The following is a 16,924-nucleotide window of genomic DNA, read 5'->3' as shown; positions in this document are numbered from 1 at the left end:
CCCGGTCAGCTCCCGACCCGAGGGGCGCGGCGGGCGCGGCGCCGTGGAGCCCCGGACGAGCAGGCGCCAGCGGCGCATCTTCCCCCTGTCCCCGGGCAGCTTCCCCCTGTCCCCGCGCTGCGGCCGCGCATCCGCCCGGCGCGGAGCTTTCTCCCGAGGAACCCGCGCTGCTCCCCCGCCTCTCCCGCACGCCGGGGCATTTCCATTGGGAGACCCCAAACGGGAACAGCCACCGCCGCCAGACCCCTCCAAACCCGGCAGCCCCGGGGCGGCTGCAGCCCCCGGACCGCCCCGGCCGCCCGCCCGGCCCTGCCGGGGTCCGCCGGTCCCGCCACCGCTGCCACTCACCCGCTCTGGAGAGCAGGCTGGACATGCACCAGGCGAAGAAGAGGATGGCGCAGATGAAGCCCAGCTGCTGCAGCAGCATCTCCCGCCTCTTGCGAACTTTCCTCAGTATAAGCAGCATGGTCTTCGGAGGGGTGAGCGGCGTCTCCTCCAGCTCCATCGGAGCGAGCGCGGGCGCCGAGGGGGCGGCCAGTGGGTCGGTGGGAAAGCGGGGATCACTCCCGGCGGCTTCCCGCGGACGGCTCCATTTCGGTCGGGCTGCAGCGCGAAGATAAGCCGATGCCCAGGGCCTCAGGTCGGCAGCGGCGCAGCGGAGGGAGAGGCAGGTGGCGGGCGGGCGGGGAGGCGGCGGCAGCCCGGAGCGGGGGGGGGAGGCGTCGCGCTCAGGGGCCGGGCCGAGCCCCGCGCCCCATGGCCGGCGGCGGAGGAAGCGGCGCGGCGGTGCCCCGCGTTCCTCGGGCAGCGGCCGCCCCACAGCGCGCCGCGGGCTGCGAGTCAGCGCCGAGGGACGGACACATCCATGCGGCGCCCTGCCCGCCTGGCCAAGTTTGAAGTTTATACCTTTCCTCCCGCCCTCCCCCGCCGCCAGCCGTAGGCGGCAGGTGGGCGACTCAGCCGCCGCGGTGACAGCAGCTGCCAGCGGGCTCTCAGCCCCGGCGGGCGGCTCGGCCCCTTCTCCCCGCCCTCTCCCGCAACTTTCTGGGTGCTCCATCGGCACCCATGGCAACGCGCATGTGCCCTTCCCCACCGCCGGGCCGGGGGGAAGGCATTAACTGGCGAAATTAATCCTTTTCCCCACACAGCGCCGGAATGCCCGGCTCTCGGAGTCGCGCTTGGCGTCGCTGCGCGGAGGGGAGCGGGCAGCGGTAGGTGCCGCCGTGCAGACGTGCGGGCCGGGGCCGGGGCCGGGTGGCCTGAGGGGCTGCAGCGCGCTGGAACGCGAGCAGCGCCCCGGGGCTGGCGAGGAGCACCGGTGGCTCGGGGCTCTTCCACCTGTCTCAGGAAATGCCTTTCAGGATGGGCTTCCACGGGGAGAATGACGCTTCTGCGCGCAATTTGCGCTGCAGCGAACGTGGGGTGCCTAGGATGGCAAATTAATGATCCATTTTGTGGAATGGTGGTTAGTTCTAGGCTGTGCCACTGAGATTTCATTTCTTTTTTTTAACTAAAATTTTATGTTTACATTAAGTGGTTACTGTCAGCCAACGAGTCGTGGGAACTTCCTCCTACAGCGCACGCATCGGTTCTGTATTCCTCCCAGAAACGCATGGGGAAGCACATGTAGACAAAACGGGATTAACTCATCTGATCTTCCTTTTGATCCAGCATTTAGTTTACAACAGAAGGCCTTTCAGGTGGTTCCCTCTGGATCATTGTCTATATTTTTCAGAACATACAATACATATCTGGCATTGTTTGTCATGGCTTTATAATTATAATACGAATACCCACATAAACAAATAATCACAAATAAAATATCACCAATTCTCTGTTTTCCAATCATTCAAATGTGTTTTCTAGTTTTGCTTGTGAATTCTATCCACTACAGTAAGGTGCAGAAGCACAAGGCTCAGGATGCTCTGGTACACACTGCATGTGAAATTGCTCTGGATTCATGCTGAAGACTGCCAGTTGTCTCAAGTGCAAAAGGCATTACTCAAGCTGGAGAGCCAAAGAGGAGCAGTGGTGTGGGTGTTGTTTCTTCTTTACATGCACGTAGCTACAGAAACTTGTGTTTCTTAACTGTCCAAGCTCCATGGGCACCTAGGCTCTTGTGGGCTTTTGACTTTCTGATTTATATTGAAGCAGGAAAACACGTCAGAAGAACGGCACTGAGACATGCTCCAGTCTCTTCTCTTTCATTCCCTTTATAGCTGCTGAGGTAACTGTGAGAGCTCTTGCCTACTACACAAAAAGGTAATAGAGAAGCTTACAAATCAGGTTATGTCTCTTGATTTCTCTCCATGGCCAGATAGAAAATCTCAAAGTTGAACCCAGAACAGTGAAAGCTATCCCTGACCAGAAGAATTTACAGGCTAATTAGACACAGAGGCAATGGAAGGCGAATAAAGGCAATGGAAGGTCTGTAGATCAGCACCTTTATTTATAGTGGACTTGTTTTTTTAATTTAAGATCTTTAAGCTCCAGTGAAGTTGTTGGTAGGCCGTGTCAGTAGAGATGCCACTTTATACCCTGTCAGCTGTTGTAATAGTTGGGAGGTAATTCTTCACATGGTTTTCCATCACCTCTTTTCTGGGGCTAAAGCCTGCCCATCCACTCAAAGTGGCAATGCAAATATTAGTCTGCTATCCCCTTTTTGTGTGTTTAATGAGAGTTGCAGTGCTGACAAGACTGTAGTTTTCTGTGTGATGATTTTATCTAGCAATAGAAGGATGGTGACACTGGAGGAGATTGCAGAGATTTGTTTGGTTTTTAGTAAAATAAGTTTATAATCTGCTTAGAATAATAGAATCATTAAGGTTGTAAAAGGCCTGTAAGATCATCAGTTCTAGCCATTAACCCAGCAATGACACATTCACCACTAAACCATGTACTCAAGTGCCATATCTACACATTTTTTGAACACTTCCAGGGTTTGTGCTTCCACCACTTCCCAGGGCAGCTGGTTCCAATGCCTGACCATTCTTCACTTCTAAGGGCTTCAAAGAGGCTGTTCTAATGGCTGGGTCTGTTCCCACAACTGATGAAAGTTGCTTGTGATTTTTATGTTTACTGTGTTTATTTATTTATTTATTCTTTACACTGAAGACATTTTCAAAGCCATGGCACCCCTGATCAGAAGAGGTATTGATATTAAGACACGCAATGACAAGTTTGCCACAGCTGAGGTGAATTTATGTCTGGAGTTGAGGCTGTCATTCACAGATATTCCATATTTATGTCAATGTGTTGTTTACCATTGTTAGAGGTCCTGAGTTTCACATGTGAGGGATTTTCATTAATTCTGTCGGATCCTATGAACATCACATGGATCAAACCAAAGCACATGGTTAGTAACAGGAATGCAGTTATAATATTGCCTGTTTTGAGCTTTTTCCTTTTCTTGGCTGTTAAAAAGTTGTCTGGTTTAAAGTTAACAGTTAGCGACTGTATGATCCCTGTGGCCTTCCCCGTGAACCACTGAAAGTAAGAAACAAGAACCAAAGCAGAGAGGAGTGCCTTTGTGAATTCCTTACAGAGGAGAAATCTGCTGCCAAGAAAGCAGTTCTCAGTGTGATGGTGTGTGTCTCTCCCTTTCTTGTGTACACAAATGAGGCAGATCAAAGTTCAGACAGTACTAATCTCCTAATCATACAAGCTTCTGATTAGCATTTTTAATCAGTCTGGTGATCACAGGGCAGCCTCAAAGTTGTTCTTGTACACTAAACTTTCAGAACATAATTCCAAATCACTTTTATTTTGCTGAGGGTTTTTTGAGAAATGTGTCAGGTAACTCTTTGTGTAGGATGACTCCAAGGGAAAAGGTGTGCTGCAGAATTCAGCTCCAGTTACCTATCACAGGAGGGTCTGTTTGAGTACCTTTGAGCTATTCACATGGAGGTTGTTACTGGGGCAATGTCCAGTACTGGAACTTTCATCTGATTTAAGACATCCATGCTATGTATGAGGGTACAGTGGCACAGTGTTGGGGAGCAAAAAAGAAGCAAACGTTTTCTGCATAGGGTGACATTAGAGAAATTTGCATTTAATTTTTAAATCTTAAATTATTGCTATCTCTGACTGCAAGAAGAACAACTGTATATAAATTCAGTGAAGGCTTCCATTAATAGTCTCAGAAAAAAAAAGAGTAAGACACACATGGTTTTCTGAGTGATGCTTTCACAGTGAGTGGTTTGGTGATACTTCAGATGTTCTGTTTCCAGTAGAATCAGAACAAAATGTTTTCCAGACTAGGTCTAGGATTGCTGAAAGAATTATGTTTTGAAAACTAAAGGTATTTGAGAAACATTGTCAAAACCAAGTGTAGAGGAAGAAAATATTAAATAGTACTTGTGTTTAAGACAAACACAGAAATAAATCTTCTTTCTTACTGCTGTGTTTATCATTGTGATAATTTAACTTTTGTGTATGTCCCACGCCAAAATGTCTCACTAGAAGCACATACTAATGTTAGTTTCATTTAGCACTGCCAAATGTGCTTGTTTTTCATCTCAAGCACAATTAGTATCTTGAACTGAGAAACAGCCAAAAAGCTTTGAATTAGGGAAGTGTCTCACAGGAGATCCATGAAAGCAGCTCATCTGAGAAGAAAATATTGATGCTGCCGAGAGTTGAAGGAAAAGTATGTTTGAATTAATTTCCTATGGCACCCCCTAAAAGGAGCAGAAAAAGCAGCAGCATGGCATGGTTGCTCGAAGCTGAGGCCCTGTTAGTTGGCCATGAAGACTGCTCCAGCACAAAAGCGCTGGGAAGCTCTGGATGATTAGAAGGTGTTTGTGACACGTACCCAACCAGCCCTAGGAGCCTTTTCAAGTCTGACTTTTATGACTGATACAACTGGCATCCCAGTATCAACCCCTCTATCTCACCTGCAAGGTCAAGAGGTAATATCAAAGAAAAGCCAACAATGTTTCCTTAAAAAAGGACCCAAAAATCTCCCATAAGCCATACAAATTTAACTGAGAGGAAAGGCATTGGTGAGAAAAGAGACTGGGATCCTGCCGTTGCTAGCTGGCCCAGGTGGTTCATATAAGGGAGCCACAGAGAGAGCCTTAGCTTGGCACTGTCCATAATCACCTGACTTCAAGGAAAAGGCAATCCTGTGTTTATTTAGGACCAAGTCCCTGGCAAAGGAGGGCACACAAATATGACTTTACAATACAAGCTTGGAGAAAGCAAATCAATATCTAAGTCTTGAACTGTAACTCCAGGCACCCTACCTCCTTAGATGTATATATATCTAGATGGTTCTTTAAGCACTGGTGGAAGGTGCTTTGCTGAGCCATACTTGAAATTTAGAAAGCAGATCCATTGTTGGCATCAGGACTGTGGGTTCAGCCAGAGCCTCTGTGATGGGTAAACCCAGGGCTGGGACCACTATATTATGGAGAAGCTCCAGCTGTAGTACTCAGGACTCATCCATCTGCTGAGATCCTCTATCCCTTTCTATGCATTCTCAGATTTTCATCTCCCAGTTCTAGTGGAGAGTTGCCACTTGTGTTATCACATAGTACTTTAGCATGCTTCAGGGGCAGAAGTATTCCTTAATAAAGAGTTATTTCTATAGTTTAACTCAGACCTTTGTTTTGCTTTCAAGGCTGTAAATATCTGAACTGTGAGCTGAAATTTAAATGCTATGAAGAAGTCAATCTCACATTGTAACATGGCACCACATTTTCCTTTCACTTACCTAACTCCTCCCTTGTGTTTTATGTCATGCAGTTTTCCTACTGCTGTTTTCTCTTGGCTAATTTTGTGTAATGCTACTTTGTATTTCTGATGAGCATATGTAGTTACACCCCACATTCAGCACTTAACTAGGACCCACATACTCACCAGAACTAACAACCAACAGTATGCAGGGATGCTACAAGCAGGAGTTTCTCATATCCTTCATGCCATGAACAACCTCACATAAACACAGGAAGGAGGTCAAGCTGATGCATATAATCTTCCTGCCATACAGTAAGTGCAAATGGTACCAACCAGATCTATACACTTGATCTTTAAAGTACAAGAAAATAAGATCACTTGACTCTTTATCTCCCACATGTGCTGTTACCACATTTTAGTTTATGTACATCAGCTCTCTTCATTTCTCCAAGCCCACCAAAATGTCTTCTTGCAGGACAGAAGGAGAGACATTATGCATATCAGTAGTATTCAATGTGTCCTTCTGCTCATAAGGTTTCAATCAACATCTAGCTAAAAAAGGGATTTTGTTAGAAAAACCTCAATATTTGCACCCTTAAATCAATATTATCTAAGCCCTCCAAATTCATCACAGCATCTATGTTTAAAGCCCTCTAGATTTCTCAGGGATATAGGCATCTGATTAAATCCTTGCCAGATTTGAAGAACTCATGCACGTGCATAAAGCCATACTGAAATGAGGGTTAAATTGCAAGGACTGTTACAAAGCATATGCTCCCCACACACATACTGTCTTTCTCAGTTTCTCAAGTTTGCTGTCTGCAGTGAATTCCACTGTCAATTAACTTTACTATGTTTTCATTTTGCCACATGTTTTCATTCCTCTCTGCTCACAGTCACTTTCTCTTCTGCCTATTTCTCTGCTTCCCTTACACCTTCCCTCTGTTTGCCACACGACTTTGTTCCCCACTTCTTGATTTTCTAGGCCCAGTGCAAATTTTTCATTCCTTCTTCTCTCTGTAAACAGAAGTCTTTTCTCCCCTTCAAATCTATGCATGGGTTCAAGCTTAGTATTGATTCTAAGCTCTGCTGCCAGAGGACTGGGGAAGTTTGGCTGTGCTTACCCTTAACTGTGAGGAATGAGGTTAGCTGACATCATGCTAAACACAAGGGACTGGGGCTAATCACAGCACTTTTTTCCATCAGTATACAACACATTTGTTTGCTCTTCATAATCTCATTTCCCTCCCAGATAAAGAAACTAAATTCGGCTCCATAAAATGCTCTCCTTTTTTTTTCTCTTTTGGAAAGTTTTATATGTCTGAAATAAGTGAAATTCAAAACAGCTACTGAGGAGACATCTTCACACACCTCAGTGAAACACACTTTTGTTCAGCTTTCATACCTGCTGGGAATTCTTTCCAAAACCCTTTACTAGTCACTCAGAATGAGAAGGATCATTAACTAAGCAAAAATTGATTCATTACAGTGAGAAAAATTTTCAACAGCTATATGTTGTTAGCCCAAACCACAGGCTGCTGTGATCTTATGAATACACAGGAGGAAGCCTCCTGTTTATTTGGAGAATTCTTTCACCAAAAAAAAAAGCCTCAGGTGGTGTCAGTGCTTGAAAGCCTGAAGTCCAGAGAGGTCCAGTGAAATTCCTGTTGGGGTAGCTGGGTGAGATTTGACAGGGCAGCTCCTTTCCCTCATTAGATTAGAAAGAGAAGAGCAAGTATTCATCCTCAGTGACTATGGAGAAAAACAGCTGCAAACTCCAAACGCTGTACGTACGAGTGCAGGGACGTGTCCTGAAAGGGATGTCCTTGAAACAATACTGGAAAGGTGAGAACTGTCTTTATTCAGTGACTTGTAGAAAACATGCTTGAAGGAACCTGGAAAGGTCATCTTGTTAATTCCCTTCTCCTAAGGCAACACCAACTCTCCCTAATGTTGAGTGGGCTTGTTCTGAAACTTAATATCCATTTTTATACTGAAATTGCTGTTTGACTGCCTATCAAAACTTTCAAAATAAAATTATGGTGAAAAATGTGAAGAAAATTTACACCTCCTACTTTGGCTGGCATCTTTTTTTAACACTGCTAGTGAGCAGAGCTTGGGTAGTTCTGGGAATTTTCCTCCTCATATGACCACATATTTTCAAAAAAAAGGTTTATTCTATTAAAATCATCTAATGTTACAGCTAAAAGGAATTGTATCTCTGTCAATCAGAGAAGGGAAAAATATTCTTACCATTTATTTCTGCAAAATTAGTAGAAATCAGGTTCTTTTATAGGCAGAAGGAAGAAAACAGCCTTGTCCTAGGAAAATAAATTCAGTGTATAAAATCTCGTAAAATGATAGTCTAGAGGGAATGGCTGTCAGAGAAATCAAGTGAGTGGAAATAGTGCTCAATGGAGTGTTTTGTATGAGGAATTCAGGGCATTTATTTCATTGTTGTTTCATGCTGTCTCACATGGAAAAGATAAGAAAGGGAGGTTAATTTGCTCCCCATTATGTTCGGACAAGAGAGGAGAGAACTGAGAAGGCTGGTATGAAATTCAGGTTCAGAGCAGCAAGGAGAAAGGTTTTTGTGTAAAGAGGTGTTTAAGGGAGGGAAGGGAGAGCTCTGGGATGCAAGAACAGGAGATGGTTCTAAGCCAGTGGGCTGGGCACAGTCCGTGGTGGGAGCAGGCAGAGGGAATCTGAATCCAAGTGGATCAGAAGGGTGAGTGAAACAAACTAGACTGGGGAAACGAGCACCACCATGTCTGTTCTGAAGATTCAGTCTTCAAATTTGGTGAATTTGAAAAGGGTTGGTGCAGCAGGAGAGAGACATCACTGTAGCTGCAGCACATTAAGAATCCTCCATAGAAGTTCCCTCTAAGTTTACAAAATTGGCCACATCTGCAGCACAGCCCCTTCCAACACCAGATAACTGATGTTTGCTACCATTAGTGAAAAGACATGGTCAAAGCAAATGTTGGTGTATTTTCAAACATTGGCAGGAATGCTTTTTACAGTTATTTCCGTGTTAGCTTCCTAACAGATTTTACAGCAAAATACCAAGAAAATATGCAGTTATTGCCAATTTTAACAAGAAATGTTTATCACTGGCAAATAATAAATACAGCACTCCTGTAAATTAACTTTTTTGCTGTTCCTAACTCCTTGCAGAGTTTAGCAGCATGATCTTTTACCTGGGCTTGGTCATAAGTGTGCTCAGCTGCCTCTCAGCATCAGGACAGCCCAGCTTCAGGACAACTCCTAAGAGCTGGCTGCTATTTTCAACTTGTAGTAGGAGAACAGTAAAGGTAGTGCTACCCCATAGTCCAATTTACCAGCAGATATTGTGGGTGTCACCTGCCTGTAATGTCTGACTCACTCCACCATTTTTCTGTTGTTTTCATTTAATATTTAAACACTCAGATATTCCAGCCACTTTACGTTTCATCTCCTCAGAAAGAAGCAATGTTTCAGAGGTGTTACCATGGAAACAATGGAGTGAGGAAGGAGCTAAACATAAAAGTAAGTCATCTATCAGTAAAACCAGAGACATGCTTTGGGGTAACTCGAAATTATAAAATGGATAATTAATTGGGCTGTTGCTGAGCATCTGTTTGTCCTTATTGCTTTCTTCTAAGTGAGAACAGTTCATCTTTTTGCATGTGACAGGAAAATGAAACTTCCCAATACACACTTTTCGGTAGCTGAAGTCCTTTCTGACACAAGGGATAATACCACCCTTTGGAGATGACCACTGGAGTTACTTAATCAGCAAGGTCAGGCAGCTGGAATGGAATTGTTAAGGGTCAGCAGCACCAGGTTCCTTGAGCAAATCAAAACTCCCTCCTGATGGCAGGGTGAGCACTGGAGGGTTGTGATACAAGGTGCTTGCAAAGTTTAGTCAGACCATGGGAAAAACAAGATGAGTTACTGGAAGTGAAAATGCAGCTAGATATGGCAAGACCCTTCCAATTATGCAAATGAATGCACAGAGCAATTCTGCTCAGAAATGGGTATTAAATTATACTTGAGGATAAATATAAAAGCAAACCTTTGTCCATCTGTCACTATATATTCTGAAACACCATAATTACCTCTCTTGAGCATGGGAAGGAACAACTCATGGCTTTTGCCTGTGCTCACATCATAAAACCTTTCCCTGTGACTTTACTCAGCCTTAGCTTTGCTGAACTATGCGTTGCCTGTAGTGAAGGTTAAAAAAAAAATCCAATGTTTCAACTGTGTTCTGGGCAAAAAAAATTAAATAAAACTTTGTAATGAATATCATATTCACTTCAGGCATCAGCAAATTGACCACAGAAACACTTAATACGTTTAAATATTCCATAGTAAATGTTCTGTTCAGAACAGGTTCAGAAACAAAGCATTGGAGACTTGAGTTTTATTTGCTCTTTATAGCCTTTTAAACCATGTTTAAGACCATCAAATTTTCATTTGTGAGCAAAGAAATTGTCCTGGGAGACATCTAAAGCCTCTTCCTAGTGCTAGAAATTGTCCTGATGATTAAAAGAAGAATCATTCCTACCCTCAGTGGCCACTAGAAAAATTTTATAATTGCAGACTGTAGAGTAAGAACACCTCTAGCAAACCACCAGCTCTGGTTTGACTTGCATACTGAGCACCCGTGTGGCAGTGCCCTGAGTGGCCTAAAGGACCCACTCCAGAGCTGCCTTCCCCAGGAAAGGTGCCAAAACATGCTCAAAATGTCACCTGTGGTGTTGCCTGGGACCGACCAAGGTTTTTACTGACTTTCAGCTCCTTCAAGGTCCTTCTCCTTGAAACAATGGTTTTCTTCTTCATAGGGCTCCACAAGGAGATGGAAGCATTACTGGTGGAGTTTCTTGCTCGAGATTTGTCAGTATTTTCTGTTCAGCTGCCACTGCACATTAGGAAAACTTTGAGGTGAAGGAGGGCAGAGCAGATCCTAAAAGGCTGAAACACTGATTAGAGTATTGAGAGCACCTTTCTCCTGGAGGGCCAGATGGTTACTGAGATCTCTGCACAGCCCACAGCCTCAGTCAGCTGTGAGTGGGTCATGGGGAAATTGCTCTACTGAGGCTTGGAACACTGGTGAGACCTGCCAACAGCAAACCCCAAGGAACAGATCCTACCCATACCCAGCTGGCTTGGAGGCAGAGGGAAGTGAACAGCCAGGCCAAGTCACAACTGGCTTCTAAAGCACCATGGCATCAGACAGCTTGTAATGATCATCATAAAATACATTTACACCACAGCTTTTGAAAAAAAAAATTATACAATTATTTCTATGCACACACACCTTCAATAATAACACAAAAATACAGCTAAATAAAGGTTTATCTGGAGGAAAGTGATCTGCTGTCCCTTTCACAATGATTTTAAAAAGGTGAATTTAGCCTTGGGACTGATGGAGTCTCACAGAATTTGTTATGCTGTTGGCATTGACTGTGAAAAGAAAAGAGAGGTGGGGTGGTGTTTTATGCAATATTTTGTTCTTGCTGTTGGAAATCTATTGTAATTTTCCTGCCCAAGCTATCAAGATGGTTGATAAGCTGGAAATAAATCAGATCATTGAGGTGAATGTTTCATAGCAAGCTATTGTGTAACTGAACTGTTTCCTATGTCAGCCTTCCAAACTCTAATAAATTAATTTTTTTAAAAAGGCAATAATTCTGGATGATTTAACTAGCCTGAAAATTTGTTTTCAGCTTTTAAGTTAACTTTAATTAATGAATTTTTAATTATATGCAGAGCAAACCCACAAAATCTCCAGAGGCTTAGCCAAGAAAATCAAGTGCAAGGGCACAGCTTTGTTTTAGTCGTATTTGTCCCTCCAGAAGAGATCAGAAACTTCAAGAGCCAGGCTGCCTCCTGCTTTCCTTTTGCTCCATGCCTGGCAGAGCCTACTCTGCCCTGTGCCATGACTGGGTGAGACATCCTGCAGTGCTGCCTGTTGGAGCTGGGAACGCAGCAAGGCACAGCTTTCGGGATTTGCTGCGCCGCTTGTGCTGGTGAGGGAGCTCAGAAGCACAAACACCACTCTTCCCCTAGTGATGGACCCTGGACTAAGTCCTAGGAAAAATAACTCTTCCAGCTCGTTGTCAAAACTCTGAGCAAGCCAGTCATCCAGGAAAAAAAAATATGCTTAAAAGTCACACACACAAAATAAAAATCATGCTCTGGGCCTGAGAATTTTTCCTCATTTGAACAGGCAGGTGATCCAGTTTGTGTGAGCAGAGTTCCATGAAATCCAGACCATTTTGCTGTCCCTGAGACAGCGCCCCTGACTCAGAGCTTTGTGCAGGGGATCACACTGAGTTACCTGCAGACACCAAGCACTTGCACGCTCACCAGGGATTTGCAAATGCTAACTTACAACATGTAAGTATCCTGACTGCTATTTTTCTTACTTACAGGTTGTTGAAAAAGCCTCAACCAGAAATCATTGTAACGGAATCCAAAACACTGAAAATCTTTGCCTTGCCTTGATAAAATATCTGGCTAGAATGAATAGTCATGATTCCTCTGTTGAACTCAAGGGTACTAAGCCACCCTCACACTTTTAAAAATTTAATGCTATTTAGCAAGTAAAATATTTTACAGTCTAAGACTTCACTGAGAAGCATACTTTGAGGGAGAGAGAGAAAATGTTTTAGATCTAGCTCAGCAGTACTTTTAAACTTCTCAGTCATATCTCTTTTGCTACCTGAAGAATGTTAAAGAAGTGAAATCAAATGTCTGTCTGATTTTAGGTGATGTGCAATATTTATTCTGAAGGCTCAGGCAGCTTGTTTCACTCTTGAATTATTTACAACATGCACACAGTGTCATGTCTCAATAGATCACTCTATAACTTCATTAAGTAAAAGAAGAGCAATTGCACATTTTATATCTGTATGAGTGTGTGTATGTAAAGGCTTAGAAGGATCAGTATTAATGATCATCCATAGACACAAAGGAATAAATAATTTATTGAAGATAGAGAGAGGCTTTGCTGGTGAAAACAAATAAAAAAGCCAGCTAGTCCACCATGTATCTTGGGCACCAATTAGTACTGGAGGTTGCAAACAAGGTTGAAGAGATTGAGTCTCAACAAGAAGACTTGTTTTTAATGCCAGATAGTTTAAATGCTGATACTTGGAGGAGTTTGATCTGTCAGTACATTTTGTTTGTTTATGAAAAAGGAAGTAAGAAGAAAGCATTTTACCTTTTCTATCATCTTATTTCCTTTTGCTGGGCTAGGCCAGTTGTGGTAAAAAAAAAGAAAAACAAAGAATAGCCTCAAGGCAGATGTATTAGTCTCTGCATCAGTATGTTTCTCTGTTTCTCCAAAAGTGATTTCACAGTAAGAATTCCAGTAGGAATTAAAACACTTTCCTACAAAAGACAAATAGAGAATGAGAGCTCTGTGCTGCAGAATACAGATGGGACTCAGTCCCTAACAAGGCTGATAATTTTCTTTGTCCCATACCATTATGTATACACAACCATAAAACCATAAAAAGCTCTCATTAACAGCAAAACACTGAAAGTTTGAATGACTCCCAACCTTATCGTACAAAATTTTTGAAGAACATAAAATCTGAGGATTCACTTGTCAGTCAGGCAATTTACAGCTCTCAGTATTCAAACTGGTTTTGTGTTGCATAGTGCACTAATTGTTGCAATCAGGACCCTAACAAGGTCATGACTAAATCAGGCCACAGAACCTAGTGAAATCAATGCAAATATTTTTTTTTCTTTTTAATACTAATCAGATCTTTTCTTTACACCATAGTGAGCCATAGAAAATAGATGACCGTGCAGAAAATAATAAGAATAATAAATGAATTCTGCCCAACCATCATTATTCAACTATTCCTTATAGTCATTCCAGCAATAGCTGCTTTAGATCAATTTGGAAACTGCTGTCTCAGGACAAGCTTAGAGAGATGAAAGGAAGGACTCTGCAAACCTCAGTTGATGTTAACAACTGTGATGGATCCAGGCTTCTGCAATCACCATCTGATTAGATAAACTTGTGTGCAGAGCAACAGAAAAAATCAAAGATAATATGCCTCACTAAGCCTTCCCAGAGCATTTTTAGGCTTGTATAACAAGACAATTTCAGAGAAGTAGAAATTAAGGAAAACCTTTACGTAGAGCCCTGGGAACATACTTCTGGGCATGTTGGAGAAACCCCAGCAAAACCAATAGACTGTTCATGGAGAGAAATTGCAGGGTTTTGTTCTCTTTGTATATCTGAGGAGTTCCCAGACAAAGAGGTTTTTTTCATGTCTTCATAAGAAGATACTTCTTGTTTATACAATGGGTTTCCCTATGCACCTCTGAAATGCTTGTTTGTATACTTTATATAAGAAATCAAAAGTTTAATAAAGGTAATATTTCAGAAACAAAGAAACAGAAATCACATTGAGATAAGCTTAGCTACAAAGGAACCAGAACAACTGCTACAGAGCTTACACAGTAGGGATTGAAAGTCATATAATCCTGGCAAGGTTAAATGGAAAAGGTGCTTAAACCAGTGATATCACTGCAGCCACTATTGTGAATGATTTACAAAATGAATTGAATTTTTTAATGCAAAAAAAAAAAAAAAAAACCAAAAACAGAGAGCTAGGACACTTGAAACATGAGTCTGTATGTTAGAAGGAGCCTCAAAGGAAATTTAGCAATTTCCCTGAAAACCACACCCCATTTATAGGACATGCCATTAAGTCAGCAGCAATGATGCATGAGGGGAACACGACTTTCCCAGCTGTGTATGTATAAACAGTGAGAGAGAAGGAATTCTCTTTGGAAGGCACATCAGTTGCTGTTACTCCATTCCAGCAAGAGTTATTGAAAGAGTAAGAGAAAGATACATTTTAAACCCCCAGAAAATAATCGACATGCACCAGTGTGCTCAGCAGTGCAGATAACACTTGACAATTCTCCAATTACCAGGGCACACCTAACAGGTTAACCTTTTGTATTCACATGCTGACTTATCAGGCAGTAGGTAGGTCCATGGAAATATGGGTTGTATGATTACAAAGTGAGAACAGTGTACCATCTGTCTATCTAATACTATCCATGCAGCAAGCACATCACTATTTTAAGCCTCAAACTTCTCAGTACCGAGGAGGCAAAAGACAAGTGTTGCCATTACATTGTAGTTATATTTATGATGTGTGTACATTTTGCCTGAGACTGAAAATCCAAGATTAACAGCCAGAAATATTTGGAGAGTTATCACACTACCAGTGCCTTTGACTTTTCACTACACCAGATGATACTTCATTGTCCCAGAAAGAGCCAAATTGTTACCTAAAGCTGGCATATTTACAAAATGTAAAATACAGAAAAATTCTTTTCTGTCTCTATGAAGACTGAGTTAAAGAAGGAACACCAGTAAGAATAACCCAGTGGCTAAATGTCACCTGCATAAGAAGCCAGAAAGCAAGCCCTATCAGCTGTCACCAAACCTTATGCTGGGTTGCTAAGAGTATCCAGCACTCAAAAAGTAGAGAAGGAACATCTCCCCATGCTGAATTCAAGAATGGCATTTACTAGAGTGTAAACAGCAAAACTAAATCTGAGAATCGTGTCTATGAAAGGAGTTAATCAATTCACATAGCAATCATTCCATGAATGTGCATCATGAGGCATATTCTGTACTCATATATATGAGTATCTGCTATGAAAAAAGTGGTGAGTTAACTAAGCCCTGACTTCCCTTAGCAACAGAGAATGTTTTCCTCTTACTTTAGAACAGTGGCTCTTTCATGCTTTATTACCAGGTAGTTTTCCAGAGAAGTTACTTGTGGCATGAGGCAGGACATCCTTGGAAGTTGTTCCTGCCACTGCAGCTCAGGTTTGAGTGCACCCTCCAAAAGCTGTTGTTAGATCTGTCTTTTCTAAGAACTGATGCTCCAATCTCAAGATTAGAATATTTCACCATCTTTCATCATTGTGATTTTGCCTCTTGTATGTACTGACTATACATATTCATGTCCCCATGAAATAAAAGTCTGCCCTTTTTCCCCCAAATACTTAGATCCTTATATGACCTCACATTTCTTAGAGTTCTTGAGTTTGCTGATTGGCAAGTGCCCCTCTTCCCTTTTTGTGAGCTGGAGTAGTGCTGGTACTGCAATCCCTGCTACAGTATCAGACATTGTGACAGGTTACCTTTACCATGAACTATTCCAAATATTCTATCAGAGAACAACTTACTGCCCGTTTTCTTTGCTTTTTGCAGACCTCTTTTAAATTCTTAGCAAATTTATCTGTCTGAAGATCTTTGCCCATTATTGTAAAGGTTTTTTTCTGATTCATCTTACGCAATTAAAGATGCCTTTATATTGTGTCAGCTATCCATAACTATCTTGTTAGATCTCTGCATGGGTCTGTGCTCATCTTATTTCAGTTAAGATCTGCTCTCTTTTTCCAGGTACCATTGTACCAATGTACCTGGAAAATTTATAATCTCACTTTCTAAGTACCAATGTTTGGATGATTTGCAGGTGTTTAAAAGAATGACCTGGGTGTGAAGAGTCAACTGTATTTGTACAGATGTTATGCTTGTCTCAACGGTTCATTGATGTTTCACAGGAAAGGAAGGGGTCTGTACTGTTTGCATAGTTTATTTTCTGGTGCTGCCTTTTTATACTAGAAGGCTGCTTCTTGATAAGGCAACACAGTTGTCTATCTGCACACCCATCGTTCTCTTTCTTGTAATGCAGAGCAGATTTGCAGTTTACCAAAAATATTTTGGGTTCCCCATGGCAGCACTGAACGGCTTTGAATTTCTCCCCATACTCAGATTCTTGAATGTAAGTCCTTCCATATCTTTACAGTCCTTACATTATTGCAGGACACCTTGCATTGTGTCAAGGGTGCTTTTATTCTCTTGGCAGTAGAGAACCTGATGTCTACATCTTTCTCCTGAGATCACATGGGATTCTGAGCGCTCCTAAGAGATTGCTTTTACTTTATTTTGATGTGAAAGCTGCCCATCTTTATTGTGGTTCAAAATCTATAGTACTTGGTTCCCTCTATTACATAACTCATTTTGCTGTGTGATTCAGTTTCTCCTCCTGATCATAAAGGAACTGTGCACTCCCTTTTGATGTTACACTACTTGTGTATCCCTGCCTGACCTCTGCAGTTAAGGCTAGTCAGATGTTTGAAAACTATTTAGCTTCTATCATGTCATAGACATAACCAATCTCACATTTGAATTTGCTACTTTTTG

At 42.5% G+C, this 16,924-nt stretch overlaps 1 protein-coding gene across 1 annotated transcript in view; it reads right to left on the bottom strand.

The window, feature by feature from the left end:
• LOC103826890 (ras and Rab interactor 3) overlaps positions 1-675 on the bottom strand; it is a 157,331-nt gene extending 156,656 nt beyond the window's left edge. The window contains exon 1 of the mRNA XM_050974925.1: positions 349-675. Within this exon, the coding sequence (XP_050830882.1) occupies positions 349-505 (157 nt within the window). The 5' untranslated portion in view covers positions 506-675. The remainder of the gene's footprint in view (positions 1-348) is intronic.
• Positions 676-16,924: the final 16,249 nt, after the last annotated feature.

This window comes from Serinus canaria, chromosome 5 (genome assembly GCF_022539315.1).
Source record: "Serinus canaria isolate serCan28SL12 chromosome 5, serCan2020, whole genome shotgun sequence".
Classification (NCBI taxonomy): Eukaryota; Metazoa; Chordata; class Aves; order Passeriformes; family Fringillidae; genus Serinus; species Serinus canaria.
This window is presented reverse-complemented; position numbering and strand designations above follow the sequence as displayed.